Source organism: Quercus lobata, chromosome 2 (genome assembly GCF_001633185.2).
Source record: "Quercus lobata isolate SW786 chromosome 2, ValleyOak3.0 Primary Assembly, whole genome shotgun sequence".
Lineage (NCBI taxonomy): Eukaryota > Viridiplantae > Streptophyta > Magnoliopsida > Fagales > Fagaceae > Quercus > Quercus lobata.
In genome coordinates this window covers 93,880,866-93,895,724 of record NC_044905.1, presented here as the reverse complement: position 1 = coordinate 93,895,724, position 14,859 = coordinate 93,880,866, and the positions used below count along the sequence as shown (strand labels likewise).

The following is a 14,859-nucleotide window of genomic DNA, read 5'->3' as shown; positions in this document are numbered from 1 at the left end:
TCGGCGGTATCCATAGGCTATCTTGTCGAGCTTGGGCCATAACCCTCCTCGGCTTGGGCCTTTGGATTCTCCCCAGGTAGATGGGCCTGGCCCATAAATCATTTGGGCCCCACACACATATATTGTCAATCATATTTAATAATTATGTAATTTGTTTAAAATGATATATCAAATAAACTGATTTTTTTTTAATTTTTTTAATAATGAACTGAGTGTCTAGACGGACAAGCTATATCAACAATAAACACAAATTTTAAAGACAAATAACAACAAGAAAACTTAAGGAACCAAATGGCAATCACTAACCTAGGTATAATTTGTATTTTAACCTATTTTATACATGACCATTTAAATAATTAAATTTTGGCTAAAATGCAAAACTTAACCCTCTAAGTTTTACTAAATTCATTTTAGTATTCTAAGTTTTAAGTTTATTCAATTAAAGCATTCCAGTCAACTTTTGTTAATTTAAAAAAAAAAATTCTTGAAAAATATTTTTCAATTATTAATTAGATTTTTTTAATTTAAAACATTTGAAGAAAAATACTAAAAATATGAACAGTTAATAGCAATATTTAACAAAATTTGATGAAAATATCTTAATGAAATAAACTTGAAATTTAGAAGACGGAAATGAGTTCTAGTAAAACATCGAGCTTCGTATTTTGGCCTTAAATTTTATATATTTTATTTAATCTTTATATTTCTCTTGTTTTGTCTTTGCATATATTTATTTTTGTTTTTAAATTTTCTAATATGTCATATTACCCTTAAAATAAAAAAATTAAAAAAAAAATCATGTATTCGTTTTTTTTGCGTGTAGAGTTTTCCTTATCCCAAACCCAAAGTGGAAGCTCTCACTCGCAGCATCTCACTCACTTCACTTCGTCAATGTCTCTTCTTCCTTCCAACCTCGTTCCTCTCCGTCTCCAAACTCTCCACCACCCTCCAAACCCTAACCGTGGACTCCCCTATCCAATCCCAAGGCTCCCTTATTCCCGTTCCCAAACACCCCGAATCCTCTGCGCCAAGAGAACCGGTAAGCAACGCTACCCATCGGAGAAGAAGAAGCTGAAACAAAAGCAAAAGCAAACCCTAACCCTAACGCCGGTCGACAACAAATTCGAAGGCGTTTGGAGGCTCTCCAAGCTCGGAGTTCCGATTCACAGTGACCCCGGCAAGGACTTTCTCGGCGTATCCCCGGGTTTGCTCCAAGAGATTGCCAAAGTGATCGAATTCCCGGTAATGTTTCTGTTTGGGTGCTGGGAAAGTGTAGGAAAATAATAAAAAAACAAACTTTGAGAATTGGGGAGTTTTGGTGGGTTGGAGTATGGGAAATGAATGAATGACCTCAATTATGAGAATTATTAGGGCCGGTTCTATAAGTAATATATAGTTTTCTGTTTGGTTGTCGAGAAAGTTTGTGATATGGAAGAAAGAAGAAAGAAAAATTTTTGAACTGTACTTTTTTAAGAAAAAAGGGTTATATATGTAATTTTGACCTTGTTGCTTGTGGCACATTTTATTGGCTGCCAAAGAGGATTTATAAACAATCTTACCGTTTGGATGCTGAGAAAGTGTTGGAAAATAAAAATTAAATAAAAATGTTTGAGAATTGGGGGCTTTTGGTGGGTTGGAGTATGGGAAATGAAAGACTGTCCTCAATTATGATAATTATTAGGTCCGGTTTTAAAAAGTAATAAGTAATTTTCTGATTGGTTGTGGAGAAAGTTAATGCTATGAAAAAAAGAAAAAAGGAATATTTTGAACTATACTCTGTTTTTTAGGCTCATAATATTAGTATATAATTTTGACCTTTTTGCTTGTGAGTAATTTTCTCGGAAGCCAAATGGGATTAATAAATGTTTTCTGCCAGTTATTTACTAATTGGTCTGTTTGAATGCTGAGAAAGTTGAGGAAAGGACAAATTTTGAGAATTGGGGATTTTGTTGGGTTGGATTATAGAAAATGAAAGGCTGAACTCAATTACGATAATTATTAGGACCGCTTCTATAAGCAAATATAATTTCTGTTTGGTTGTTAAGAAAATTTATAATATGAAAGAAAGAAGAAAGGAAACTTTTGAGCTATACTAATAATATATAATTTTGACCTTTTTGCTTGTGGTAAATTTTATTGGCTGCCAAAAAGGATTAATTGATAATCATTGAAATTAGTTTTGCCCAAATGTATGTTATAGTTGATTATGTTTCTCTTATGTAAGTATTATATTTTTCTAGCCAATAGGCTCTAGGTCAAATGGCATCTCCTCCCCTTGTAAGAGCAAGGTAGACAGTGAGGTTGTGGGTGCAAGACACACCAAGTGTGTGTAACTTATTAATATAAAACAGGAATTGCATTTTTCTTTTTTTTTTCTTTTTTTTTTTGTGATCCGGGAATCATCATGTCCAAAAAAGGAAGTGTAGGGTAGGTCTGCCTATCAATCACCTCTCCTAGAACCCACAAAAGTGCAAGTTTTGTGCATTGGGCACACCCTTTTATCGTTTTTGAGATGAGCTGATGAGTGAACAAATAAAGAGGAAAGGAAGTTATGGGAGTTTCATGCTTATACATTTAAGGTGGGAGGAAATTCTAGTTTTCTTGGATCCCAAATGATGAAAATTTGGAAATCTAAGTTTTGCATATCTTTATAGTTCCCACATTTTCTCAGTGACTAGTCTTTCCAATATACACTGGTTTATTTGAGTAATGGATGGTAGAACTTTTTATGGTGAGGTATTTCATCAGCATTCTTTTCTTAATTGTGCCAGGTTGCTTCTATGCTGCCACAGGATGCTTTCTCCGTTGTTCGGAAATCTTTTGATGCAAGGAAGGTCTGTTCAACGAGAGAATTATATGTACAATTAAAGAAAGAAGTTGGATTATAATTACTGTTGTTAACTTCAAAAGGTTTTTGCCTTATTCTTTGTATTCTAGTATCCTTATTTAATTTAATGAATATATTGAAAGAACAATAAGTTTAGTAGAAAACTAGTTGCATGGACATGGTTCATCAGACTTTACATATATATATATATAGGGAAAAGTTAACAGATGTCCTAGGAGCATTGGTTTATGAAATATTTTTAGAAACTTTTTTATGGGAAAAGAAAAGAGCAATTAATTTTTTTGACTGTTTTTTATATTTCTCATAAAAGTGGTGTCAAAACTTTTCTAAAAAGGTTTATTAACAGTTGCCCTAAGAGCACCCGTTAACAGGATCCATATATATATATATATATATTCAAAGTTTATTGAGCAGACCTTGATAATTCTATGTCATTGCTCAAACTAATAGGTTTAACCATGTAAACTATATTCATTGGGGATGATTCATGGATATCCTGTAGTTTTATGTTCCCTGCAGTCATCACTCTAGATGTAAATATGCAAAGGCGCAACATATAATAAATCTTTGGGCAAGTTACTATACAGGACAATAAAATTTTCCTTATATTGCTTCCATGAAACTTGAAACAATTAGTTAAGGATTTCTGATTTTCATTGCATGAATGTGTATATATATTACATTATGACTTGAGATTAAGTCAATGAAAACATTGAAGACGGGTACTATAATAACCTTTGATCACTTATCTTAACAAGATGATTTTGGGGTAAACTCATAAATATATTCTAATTAGAGGAGAGAAAAACATCATTTAAGTGATTTTACTTCTTAGATAATATCAAATGACCTGTCAATAATTTAGATACACCACCTGCAACGAAGAATCCATTATAGACAATGGTTGCTAAAACTTTATAGTAAGCTATTGTTATGAATCATGTTCCACCAACACAATAAATAAAAAAATGAAGTTCTCTACTAACCTAATGCCTCACCTAATATCTAACAGATATTGTTTGTTCTGAAATATGTTTTCATTACTTTCACCTCCGCAACTTTTTTTTTTTTTAAATTGTGCATGTACTTACTGCAGCCTTTTGGTAGTGTTTTAATGCCACTTCGCTGGAATCATGTCCTGAAATTTTTATGGGGTTTTTAAGTTAGCATGACCACTTTATGATCTGTACTTACATTTATGCTTATTCAGCCAAAGCCTGCAGTTTTCTCACGCACTAGGTGATTTGATATCATTTGTCATTTATCCTTCTCTGTATCCTATTAATTTTGTTTCCTTTGTTATATGTTATTCATTGCTATTAATAAAGGAGGACATTGATAAATAATTCAGACTTGCAATTACGTGTGTATGAAATTAATCGACTTTACTGATGTTTTCTAGATGTTGAAGGAACCAAAATTTGTATATACTGTGGACATGGATGTCAGTAAACTCCTGAGTCTCGAGCCTCGTACCTGGGATTTCATTTCTCGGTTGGAGCCTAAACTTGGGCTTATAGAACATATGCCTAATGAAAGAGCTTCTGGTGATTTGATTAGTATAATACATGATTCCAAAAAGAACCCCAAAGATATAGTGACAACAGAAAATGAAAATGGACATAACAATTATTCTGGGTCAGAACAATCATACAAGTGCCCAACAATCAAAAAGACAAAAATAGCAGTCGTCGGTAGTGGACCATCTGGCCTGTTTGCTTCTCTTGTTCTTGCAGAACTTGGTGCTGATGTTACCTTAATAGAAAGAGGTCAAGCCGTTGAACAAAGGGGGCGTGACATTGGTGCCTTGGTAGTTCGCCGTATTCTACAATTGGAAAGCAATTTTTGCTTTGGGGAGGTTATATCTCAATTCACTTAGTGCTTTTATTAAGGTTATATAGTATCTCTAATTCTATCTTGTGCTTTCCTTGAATAGTCCCACATGTTGGTCTCCACTTATCAAGGGGGAGTATGGGCTTATATGTAAGGGGAGAGTATTAGAATAATGATTAAATTCACAATTTCCTAATTGCTTCAGCTTTTGGGGCAAGTGGTGCTTTATTGAAATACTCAAAAAACCCAAAGTGGGACCCCCTACATGTTAAAAAAAGACTCACTTTAAGAGGGATTGATTTATGGTCTAAAATTTTAATGTATTCCCTAGTCATTGCTTTAGTGGACATGGCTTTTGAATTGCCTCTGTTTATCAATTTGTGAGAAGTGATGATAGTATTCTTTTTAGTCACCTAGAGATAAGATCATCTGCTCCTGATTCTCATAATTTCATTTGAAGTTACTAAAATTTAGCCCTTAGGGATGCTACTCATATAATTTGAAAAGAAGGTATCTGGGCTGTTCATCTATTGAAACCAATTATGCAGCCTGGGTTTTGTGGAGTCTGAACTTGTACTGAAGCTAGGGTCAAAGTTTATGATATATGATGTAGTTAGCTTGACTTTTCATAGTTTTTATTTTATGTCGAACTACAATTTATAGTGTGTGACTGTTATTCTACAAAGGGGTATATCTTGTGTTACATCTGAATTTTATATTCATGTGCAAGACTAGCAATCTGTTACTGTAAATACATTCACATGGATCATTTTTGTATTTGTTTCATTATTCTTATTCTTTTTCCTTGGTCATTCCAACTTTCATGCTGATGATTTTTCATTAGTTGTTTACTTTGAATCATTTATATAAGGACTTATGCATGGCAGGGTGGTGCAGGTACCTGGAGTGATGGAAAGTTAGTAACTAGAATTGGAAGAAACAGTGGCAGTGTTCAGGCGGTTAGAACTACTTCATCCTTGTGTTTTTTATTTTTCTTCTTGTAATTAGATTTAACTTTGTACTACATAATTATTTTCCTGTTGTGACTTTGTGCTGGAGCCATAGCTCCTGCTAATTGCAATTTGTGAAGATGTTGTTTTCATCTGTGAATTGATATAAAAAATTTTGGAATTTTTTTTCAGTAAGACATGCAAGTGGACAATGAATAAACGTTTCCTATTTTTTTATAAGAATCTAAACTTTAGCTGCCAACATGGTTTATTCAGTGACGATGCTTAGTAAGATTGAGCATAACATATAAATTTAGAGATGAACTCTTTTTTTTTTTTTTTTTTTTTTTAATAAAAAAAAAATGAGTAACATCATTTTTTCGAACTCTTTTCTTCTTCCAGGACATGACAAAAGCCATTTTCTATGTAGAATCATTGCGTAAGCAATTAACCCTTGAACCTCCTATGCCAATTTGCCAAATCACATGATCAAATCTTTGAGTAATTTTGACTAAGAAAAAATAACTCAGCCAAATATGGACTTGCCCATAGGTTTTACTGGCTAGAGGCAAGTCCAAAGGGTTTTTCTTTAGAAAGGTATCCAAAAAAAAAAAGGCAGGTGAAACTACTTGAAAAATAATAAAAAAGAGAGACTTGGAGGTCGAAATTGTTAGATGATATTGCCCCAAAAAGAATGGTTTTGGCTGTCATACCAACAAGATAGTTTTTCGATTTGGTTAAGTAAATGTCTTCATTTCCTTGGTTGACATATCAGGACAATTGGATATAAATATTCCTTCAATTTTTTGGTCTCCATATTCTTAGTTGATATATCATTGTCTCAAAATGAACAATATCAATACATTGACAAGTATATTAGGGAACCAATCTTTAATCTCCACTTTTGAAAGTTTGTTCTGCCACTAGGAAACTGCAGGTTTTTCATGGTTTTTTCTATGTGTTGACTCAGTTCTCTTTTCTCAGGTTATGAAAACTTTAGTTCACTTTGGAGCTCCAAAAAATATCTTGATAGATGGCAAGCCTCACTTGGGAACAGATAGGTTGATTCCATTGCTTCGCAACTTTCGGCAACATCTGCAAGGGCTGGGTGTGAGTAACATATCTAACTTCTTCATATCAGAAACATATGAACATTGTTGCCAATCGGGATTAATAGCACATATTATCAGATTTTACTATATTTCTTTTTGTTAATGTGCTTAGGTCACTATCAAGTTTGGGACAAGGGTAGATGATCTGCTTGTAGAGGATGGACATGTTGTAGGGGTTAGAGTCTCTGATTCAAGAGACAAATTACAGTTCAATAGCCAGAAGTTGGGATATGATGGGGTTGTTCTGGCTGTTGGGCATTCTGCACGTGATATATACCAGATGCTTCTTTCTCATAATATGGTCTTGGTCCCAAAAGATTTTGCCGTAAGTTTCTGCTTCTGGATAATTACAATTTAATTTCAATATTTACACATGGGTCATGTATGTTTGCCCATTTGTAAGTGTTTGCTCCTGTACATTTCACATGCGTTCCCACTTTGTTTTTCAACTTCTGATTGTTGGTTGTACAAAATTGTTTCTGGAACTTCCTTTATTAATTCTTTTTAGAGTGATACAACTTCTTTGGAGAGGGAAAGAAATTAATGGATGCTGTTTTGATCACAATGTGATGTCTTTGATGAGTATCTTGTTAGCCAAAAGAGTCTTCCTTATATAGTTCACTTCTCTGGATATGTTATGAATAATTATGTTGTTCTTGTAGCAATCTCAATCCTGCATGGTCATCTGATGTGTGTCCAAATTAGTTTTGGCAGCTATAAATAAGGTGTTGGTTGGCACTGCAACTGGCATTTATTGAGGGGTGGCAGTACTGGGATATGTAGGGATAACACACTTAAATACATACAATATCTGTTAGAGGCACAGAAAATATATGTGCATGACACTCATACTCTTAATTGGATTATTAGGATGTATGAATTGACAGTACAAAGTTGGTCATGATGGTGTAGCAATAGATGAATGGTTGGAAATATTGTGAGTGATGGTGTTGGTGGGGACCAATGAATACATATTATGGCCATACCATTTTAGATGCGGTTCACATGATAGTGCGGCTGTGGTTGGTTCATTGTGGGATGAACAGGTTAAGTTGTGTTGTCCTGATGATTGGAAGGACCTGTTCTCAACCCCATGGGCGCAGGTTGAGGATAGTTATCTAGGCTGTTCAAATTCAGTACCAGCTGTAAATTAATGCTCGCTGTTTATTGCAAGTATAAATTTGATCATTATATTATTTTAGATTAAAAATGTTTGTATAATTTAATAATTGCAAGTTCTACATATAGCCTTCAGGCTGGATCTTGACTCATTGTATTATATATATATATATATATATATATAAGTAGAACAGAGGTCTGTCGTAGCCCACTACATTTGAGGCCTGGGTTGGGTATTGTGAAATCCAGCTGCAAACTACTAACATATCAATATTCAGCATGGCCTGTTTTAAACCTAGTTGGTACGATGGCTGCACCATGGTGGTTCCCTTGGTTTTATTTAATTACCATGACAACAATATTTATTGAATATTAAAAAATTAAAATTTAAATTTAAAAAAAAAAAAAAAAAAACTGAATATATGGGTTTTGTAGATTGTACTAGTTTGGTGAATTATATGTACCATTGTGAAGCATGGGATGATTTTGTAAAGATTGTTGTAATTGAGTACTGAGTAGGTGTGCTATATTTAGGACTCAAAGTCTTCACGTACATATGCCATATCAGCCTTCCTGTTCTCTTAATTGGTGTAGGTGAAGCATGAATAGATGTGAACATGATATGGCTCTTGTAGCTTAAGATTGCATGACAACTATGTTGCTGACCACACAGTGTTGGAAACATGATGCTAAACTGAGAATGAAGACACTACATTCCCTTTGTTTTAAAATTTTGTATTTTGAAATTTGAATTCATAATTGTTTGAATTTGGCATCCATTTAATGGTCAAAATAATATTTTATTGTGTTTGATTCTTGAGCTTGTGACATTTTCATAATTTTATTGCATCTAACATGGCTGTACAGGTTGGTTTGCGGATCGAGCATCCTCAAGAGCTAATAAATAGAATACAGGTTGGTTGTATTCTCCTATTCTTTTCCGAGAATTGATCAACTACTGGTTCAACTCATTCTCAAATAAGAAGTCACTTAGTTAATATATTCTGCTTATCTGCTATAATAGTGCACTTTTGTTCCTTAACTTATTGACTTCCACTAACCGACCAATAAAAATTTCATTGTTTGAATCGTAGAATAGCATGACTCCACTGAAGATTTCATGCTTTTTCCTATTTTAACAAACCACGAACTTCTAGCCAATTAGCTCCAGTTTAAAGGACACCTCCTCCCTTTGTAAGAGCACAGTGGAGGATAAGGTCTTGGGCTCAAAACCCATTGGGTTTGTGTGTAACTTACTAATTGAAAATAATTAAATAAGGAACTTCTAGCATATGCATTGAAGATTAGTTGCTGCAATCTTGCATAATAGGGACATCACCACTATGGGATTACAGTTATTCATTTCCACCTTTAGAAATCGCAATTCCATGGATCTCTTGCACCAATGTCTTCTTCTTCTTCTGCTTCTCTCTCTCTCTCTCTCTCTCTCTTCTGTAACATCATCAGAGATCCTACTGCAAATAGGCATCTAAATGGGCTGAAGAGTCAAATTATAGAAAAATTTAATCAAAGCAGTAATTTGAAAGAAACAATTGAGGAAGCTTAGAACTTAAATTGGGTAGAGTTGTACACAGAGTGACTGCACTGAAAAATATTTGTTATATATGGGACAGGATAAAGAGTCAAATTCTAGTGCAAATCTTTCTTTAAAGAATTTCAAAAGAGAAAATTTCTGATTCTAAATAATTTTAAAAAAGAAAAAAATAAATAAAAGGGGATTTATTTCCCGAAGCATTAAAAGCATACTTTAGCATATATGAATCATATGATCTAATTCTTGGATATCTTAGTGTCAGTAGGCTAAGTTATTTCCTTTTAATCTTTCTTTTTTTCATTAATAGCTGGTAGACTAGGTTGTTTCAACCTGTCTTTGATTTATAATCATTAAATTTTTCTTCAAGGGCTTGTCCAAGTCCTAACTTGTTGATTTCTACTGCTTGATTATGTCATATAAATTGTTTTTTTTTGGCTATCTGATTTTTATTGTGAGCAAAAATGTAAACAAACTCATTTGTACAAATGTGTAGTATTCTGCATTGGCCACTGAGGTTTATAAGGGACGTGGAAAAGTACCTGTGGCAGATTACAAGGTGGTCAATTATGTTAACGGAGAGGATGGGGGCCCATCCTCCAATTCAGGAGCAACAGGTCGCAATTGCTATTCCTTCTGCATGTGTCCTGGTGGGCAGGTACGTTCTTCCTTTTAATTCCTTTTGCAATGCTTCTGCTTCTTGATGCACATTTGATGCATAGTCACAAAGATATGTAGTCACCTAATGGTTGCCTTAAGTTTTGGCAGGCCATTTGCCTCAATGGATTAAATGAGAAAATGTTTTTATTTTTATTTTTAATTTTCATTGCTGTCAGTTGAATTATTTTTAGTACCTGTAGGGGATTTCCAAGCATTTGGTAAGGTGAGCTGCAGCTCAGAACTGCTCTAAAACTGCTCTTGCATAGGAAGAAAATTTTACTCTGGTTAAGTTATGGGCAAGTTGATTTAGGGAGAGGCAAAGTGTCATCATTGTGGTAGTAAATGTGTCTGTAATAAATTACACTAAATGAGTTCATGTATATATCTGCAGGTTGTTCTCACAAGTACAAATCCATCAGAACTCTGTGTCAACGGCATGTCCTTCTCTCGACGTGCATCTAAGTGGGCAAATGCTGCACTTGTTGCGACCGTCTCTACAAAGGATTTTGAAACACTAGGTTGCCGTGGACCTCTTGCAGGGGTTGAATTTCAGGCATCTTTTTAGTCCTGACTTTTGTGTTTTACTTTCCTATTTATACTTCCTTTTTTTGTTCAGTTCTAGTTGATGCAGCACAGGGTTGCAAGAGTAAGAAAAACAAAAAAGGGGGGGGGGGGGGGGGGGGGAATGACAACCCTAGGCTTCACTACGTAAGGCTGCTTGGAATCACCATCAAGCTAGAGAAAATATCACTCAATTTTTCATATATCAAATTCAATATGACATCAACATTATTGGGGCCTGTTTCTAACAGGGCTTCTAGGATGACTTTATAAAAGGAAAGAAAATAATCCATAATCAATTACAGGAAATGATTATGCTTGTAATCAATCACATTAAATACAAAAAAATTCAAATCAGGGTCTAATAAATTAATCGAACTCAGGCTCAATGGGATATAACAGGCATTATCATACAACCTTGTGATTGGTGACCTTTACATGGTGTCTGCACCACTAATATAACTCTCTTTCCCCCACCAACTTTTATAGGAATGGCAAACTTTTGGATTAACAGTACATCTTTTCAATCCATGCCTAACCATTTTTGTGGGTAGTTTTTCCATAGATGCATTAAATTACACCATGCTCAAGTGAATTATCCATTTTGTTAGAACATGCATAATTTTACATAAACTTCAGAAAATAACTCTAAACCACCACACATTAGCTCAATTGTCATTTTACAATGTCTCATCATTCAGATGGAATTTGAGCGCAAAGCAGCTATAATGGGCGGGGGAAATTTTGTGGTGCCTGTCCAAACGGTTACTGATTTTATGGAAAACAGGTTATCAGGTAGATTTGTAATTTCATTAACTCAAATTGTTTTATACTTTCAAGCCTTTATCTAAGCTTTTTTTGACTTCTTTTTTCAGTAACATCTGTGCCACCATCAAGTTATCGGTTAGGAGTGAAGGCAGCAAATCTCCATGAGCTATTCCCAATTCATTTAACAGAGGCTTTACAACACTCGATCTCAACATTTGACAAAGAGGTTTAATCTTTATTTTCTTTCACTTAGTATTCTTCACTTGCCTTTTCCTTTATGGTTGACTAGTGGAACTATAACTAAATAATTTTTTTTAATTCACAATTTGGAACTTTCAGTTGCCAGGATTCATAACCAGTGAGGCCCTTCTTCATGGAGTGGAGGTAAGTCCATTTAGTTTCATGTTACTATACTTTCCCTTTTTGTACCATTGGGATTCCTTAGCAAATGTTTTCTTGCTCAAGGTTGTTGGCCCATTTTCTCTTCTGCACTTATATTTTTTTCCACTTGTATATTATGGCTCCCAGACCAGGACCAGCTCTCCCATCCAGATTCCCCGCAACACTGACACCTATGAGAGCACATCGTTGAAAGGATTATATCCAGTTGGTGAAGGGGCAGGGTATGCTGGTGGGATTGTAAGTGCAGCAGTCGATGGCATGTTTGCAGGTTTTGCAGTGGCAAGAAATTTTAATTTGTTAGACAGTTGCATAGAATCTTCTTTGGGCAAGGCTCAGAGTGCTGGAGTAGTGAAGTACTAGAAGCCAATTTGGTTGTTTCTTCTGTAACTGATGCAAGCCACAAGAGAAAAGGTTGGTAATCTACGTATTGATCCCAAATAGCCAAGAAAGGTAGTGGTTGGGGTTTCAACTTCAGCTTCCTATATTGTTAACCTGTAAGTATCTTCCATTATCTTCTTCATTGAAAGTCATGGAAGAATTCATTTTTGTATTATTAGCAATATTACCTCTTATGCTAATGCATCTGATAAATTCTTTTACAGCTTGGAAGAGTCTGAACTGTTTCAATTTGAACCTAACAGTTGGACTTTGAGATGAAAAAAAACAAGGAATCGTGTCTTTTGGCGTCCATTAGAACTATGTCCGTTGCTCCGGTGATCATGAAACAGTTGAGCTTAGTAATTTGCTTGGAGCATACTACTGAAGAGGATCTTAGGGTCAGTTGTGGAAGAGCATATTAGAAGTCATGTTGATTGCTAATCTGACACATTAGTTGTTCTCTAACCACATGGAAGGTGCAAAGCAAAGACGTCTCAAGCAAGCTGGACTTGTGAAAGAATTTTGTAAACTTTGACTTTGTTGCAGTTTACAACTTATATCAAAATATTGATCATTTGTAAATTAGGAAGTAGCATTTAATCATGTGGACATTTTGATCGTATGGCAACATTTATTAGATGCTATGAAGGTAGAGGTTTGCATTTTGCAAAAGTGAAGAAGGGTGGAAGAAGAAGAAGAAGAAATGTAAAGTTTTGCAGATCAAGGATTTTTTTTTTTAAATAAATATTTTTTCTCCCATTAAGTGAACTATAAGGCAGTAGCGGTGATACGTTCTCATCAACCATATTCATCTTCTATTTCAACCATACTATTCAACTACATATGGCACATAAGACTGGTTTTTATTACATTGACTGCTAATTTCCAGGCATCCATCAGAGAAAAATTCTCTCTAGGGGAAGATAATAAATGAATAAATAGAAGAAAACACATTCTTGTTTTTCCTGTCAATTTGAGTAAACTTGTCAAATACCTTAACCATTCATTCCCCAAGAAGCACTATTAATCTGTAATCAGACTTTGATGTCTCTCAAAAAAATAGTTGTCTCGGGTATGATTCTATGCCATTCCATGGATTAACATTGAACATGATTGTGTCGCCTTCGTCAGCAATTATTAGGGTGTAAAACACTAGGATTGATAAAGGCCCACGTTTTGAGAGGGAGTTTGGATGTTATGCACCTAATGAAAATTGAAAGGTGGTGCTCTTATGATGATCATGTCTATGCGAACAAAAATATTTTGTCCCACTTTTAGTATTTCACTAGTTGCAGACTAGCGCAATGCGAAAAAATTTGAAAACTTATTTTTTTGTTAAATGAAAATAAAAATAGTATATGAGAGTTAGACTTATAAGTGTTAATCTCAAACCCTTCTTAAAATGGTATTATTATTTTCAAATAAAATATAGTTGATACAATATATTAAATTTTCTAAATTAAGCTATCTATATATGTTATTTGAAAGTGTTTTAAATTTTCTTAAGTTTTTTTAACGAAACATAGATTCAATTATTATATAAGACTCAATTATTATATAAGACGAGATATTTTCTAAATAATATAATTTGTACTTGAAATTTGTTTCTAGTGCTTCTTATAAACGATTTATCTTTTATACGTCTTTAATGGCCTAAAAAGGAAACATATATAAGTAAATTTGTCACTTAATTAGTGGTGATATAAGAAATTAGTGAGCTGATTGTCCAAACTAAGAAGCTCTGGAATACTTGTAAGGAAGGAAACATTCTCAGAGTGCACCATTGTCATGCCAGCCAAAGACCTTCTGATGATTAAGTTAGAATCTCATAGAAGATCTTCAAGAACTCTAAATGAGAGAGGTTTGGTGTTTATATAGGGGGTCTTGAGTGGACCACATTCCCTTGATTTTTGCCACATTCCTTATAGAAGGCGTGATTGCAGTATGGAATTAGTGGAAGCGAGATACTCAGAGATTGTTTCCATGTTCAAAAGTCGTAGGTTGGAGGAACAATCTCCATTTGTGATACCCAAGGATAACTTGTCCTGCGTGATTGTAGAGTGACTGTCATTGTGGCATATTTTGGTAGAGTTCATTGTGCAGGATGAATGCACTTCGGGCGAGTCGTGTGGTATGGACAACTAGTTCTTGTCTATGGTCGATAAGTTGGTATAATTGTCAGGTCTGGACAAACCGTATGTCTCTCGGACGAGTGCAATAGATGAGGATGGCTTTTATTACTCATCAATTAGAAAAAAGAATACAAGACTTTAATAACATAAGAAAAATGTAATTTTATCAAGAATCTACCAACATTATGTTGAAATTGTGACATAACTGTCAATGAATTAGCTCCTCTCTTTACACAATCCTCTCCTTCTAAAGCATCACTGAAGTGGACTGGAGTGGATTGAAGGATCAAATGGATTGAACTGTACTAAAGTATACTGAATTGGACCCAAATGGACTGAAATGCCTCACTAAAGTGGCTCAATAAAAGTGTAATAACAATTAATGCTACATTTTAGCTTTTAAATCTTGTATATGGATTTTGCACTCCAAATTCAGGATACCATATATCTAATTTTTTTTTTTCTTCCCCTTTTTAAACTTCAGTTATTTTTAAAAATTGTACTAAATTGGAATTTGTGAAGTATGAAAAGAACACTAAGTTTA

At 34.3% G+C, this 14,859-nt stretch overlaps 1 protein-coding gene across 3 annotated transcripts; it reads left to right on the top strand.

The window, feature by feature from the left end:
- Nucleotides 1-811: 811 nt before the first annotated feature.
- Nucleotides 812-13,007, top strand: LOC115977283 (uncharacterized protein Cbei_0202). Of its 3 annotated transcripts, none has more exons than XM_031099053.1 (14): nt 812-1,242; nt 2,772-2,834; nt 4,251-4,706; nt 5,569-5,640; nt 6,616-6,741; nt 6,856-7,068; nt 8,730-8,777; nt 9,911-10,072; nt 10,466-10,627; nt 11,337-11,430; nt 11,511-11,629; nt 11,743-11,787; nt 11,932-12,216; nt 12,408-13,007. In XM_031099053.1, the coding sequence occupies exons 1-13, from the start codon at nt 892-894 to the stop codon at nt 12,163-12,165; spliced, it is 2,145 nt and encodes a 714-aa protein (XP_030954913.1). In that variant the 5' UTR covers nt 812-891; the 3' UTR covers nt 12,166-12,216; nt 12,408-13,007. The 3 variants fall into 3 exon arrangements, with proteins under 3 accessions (XP_030954913.1, XP_030954911.1, XP_030954914.1); XM_031099051.1 differs by having other exon boundaries at nt 11,932-12,299; XM_031099054.1 differs by lacking the exon at nt 812-1,242 and having other exon boundaries at nt 2,822-2,910; nt 11,932-12,299.
- Nucleotides 13,008-14,859: the final 1,852 nt, after the last annotated feature.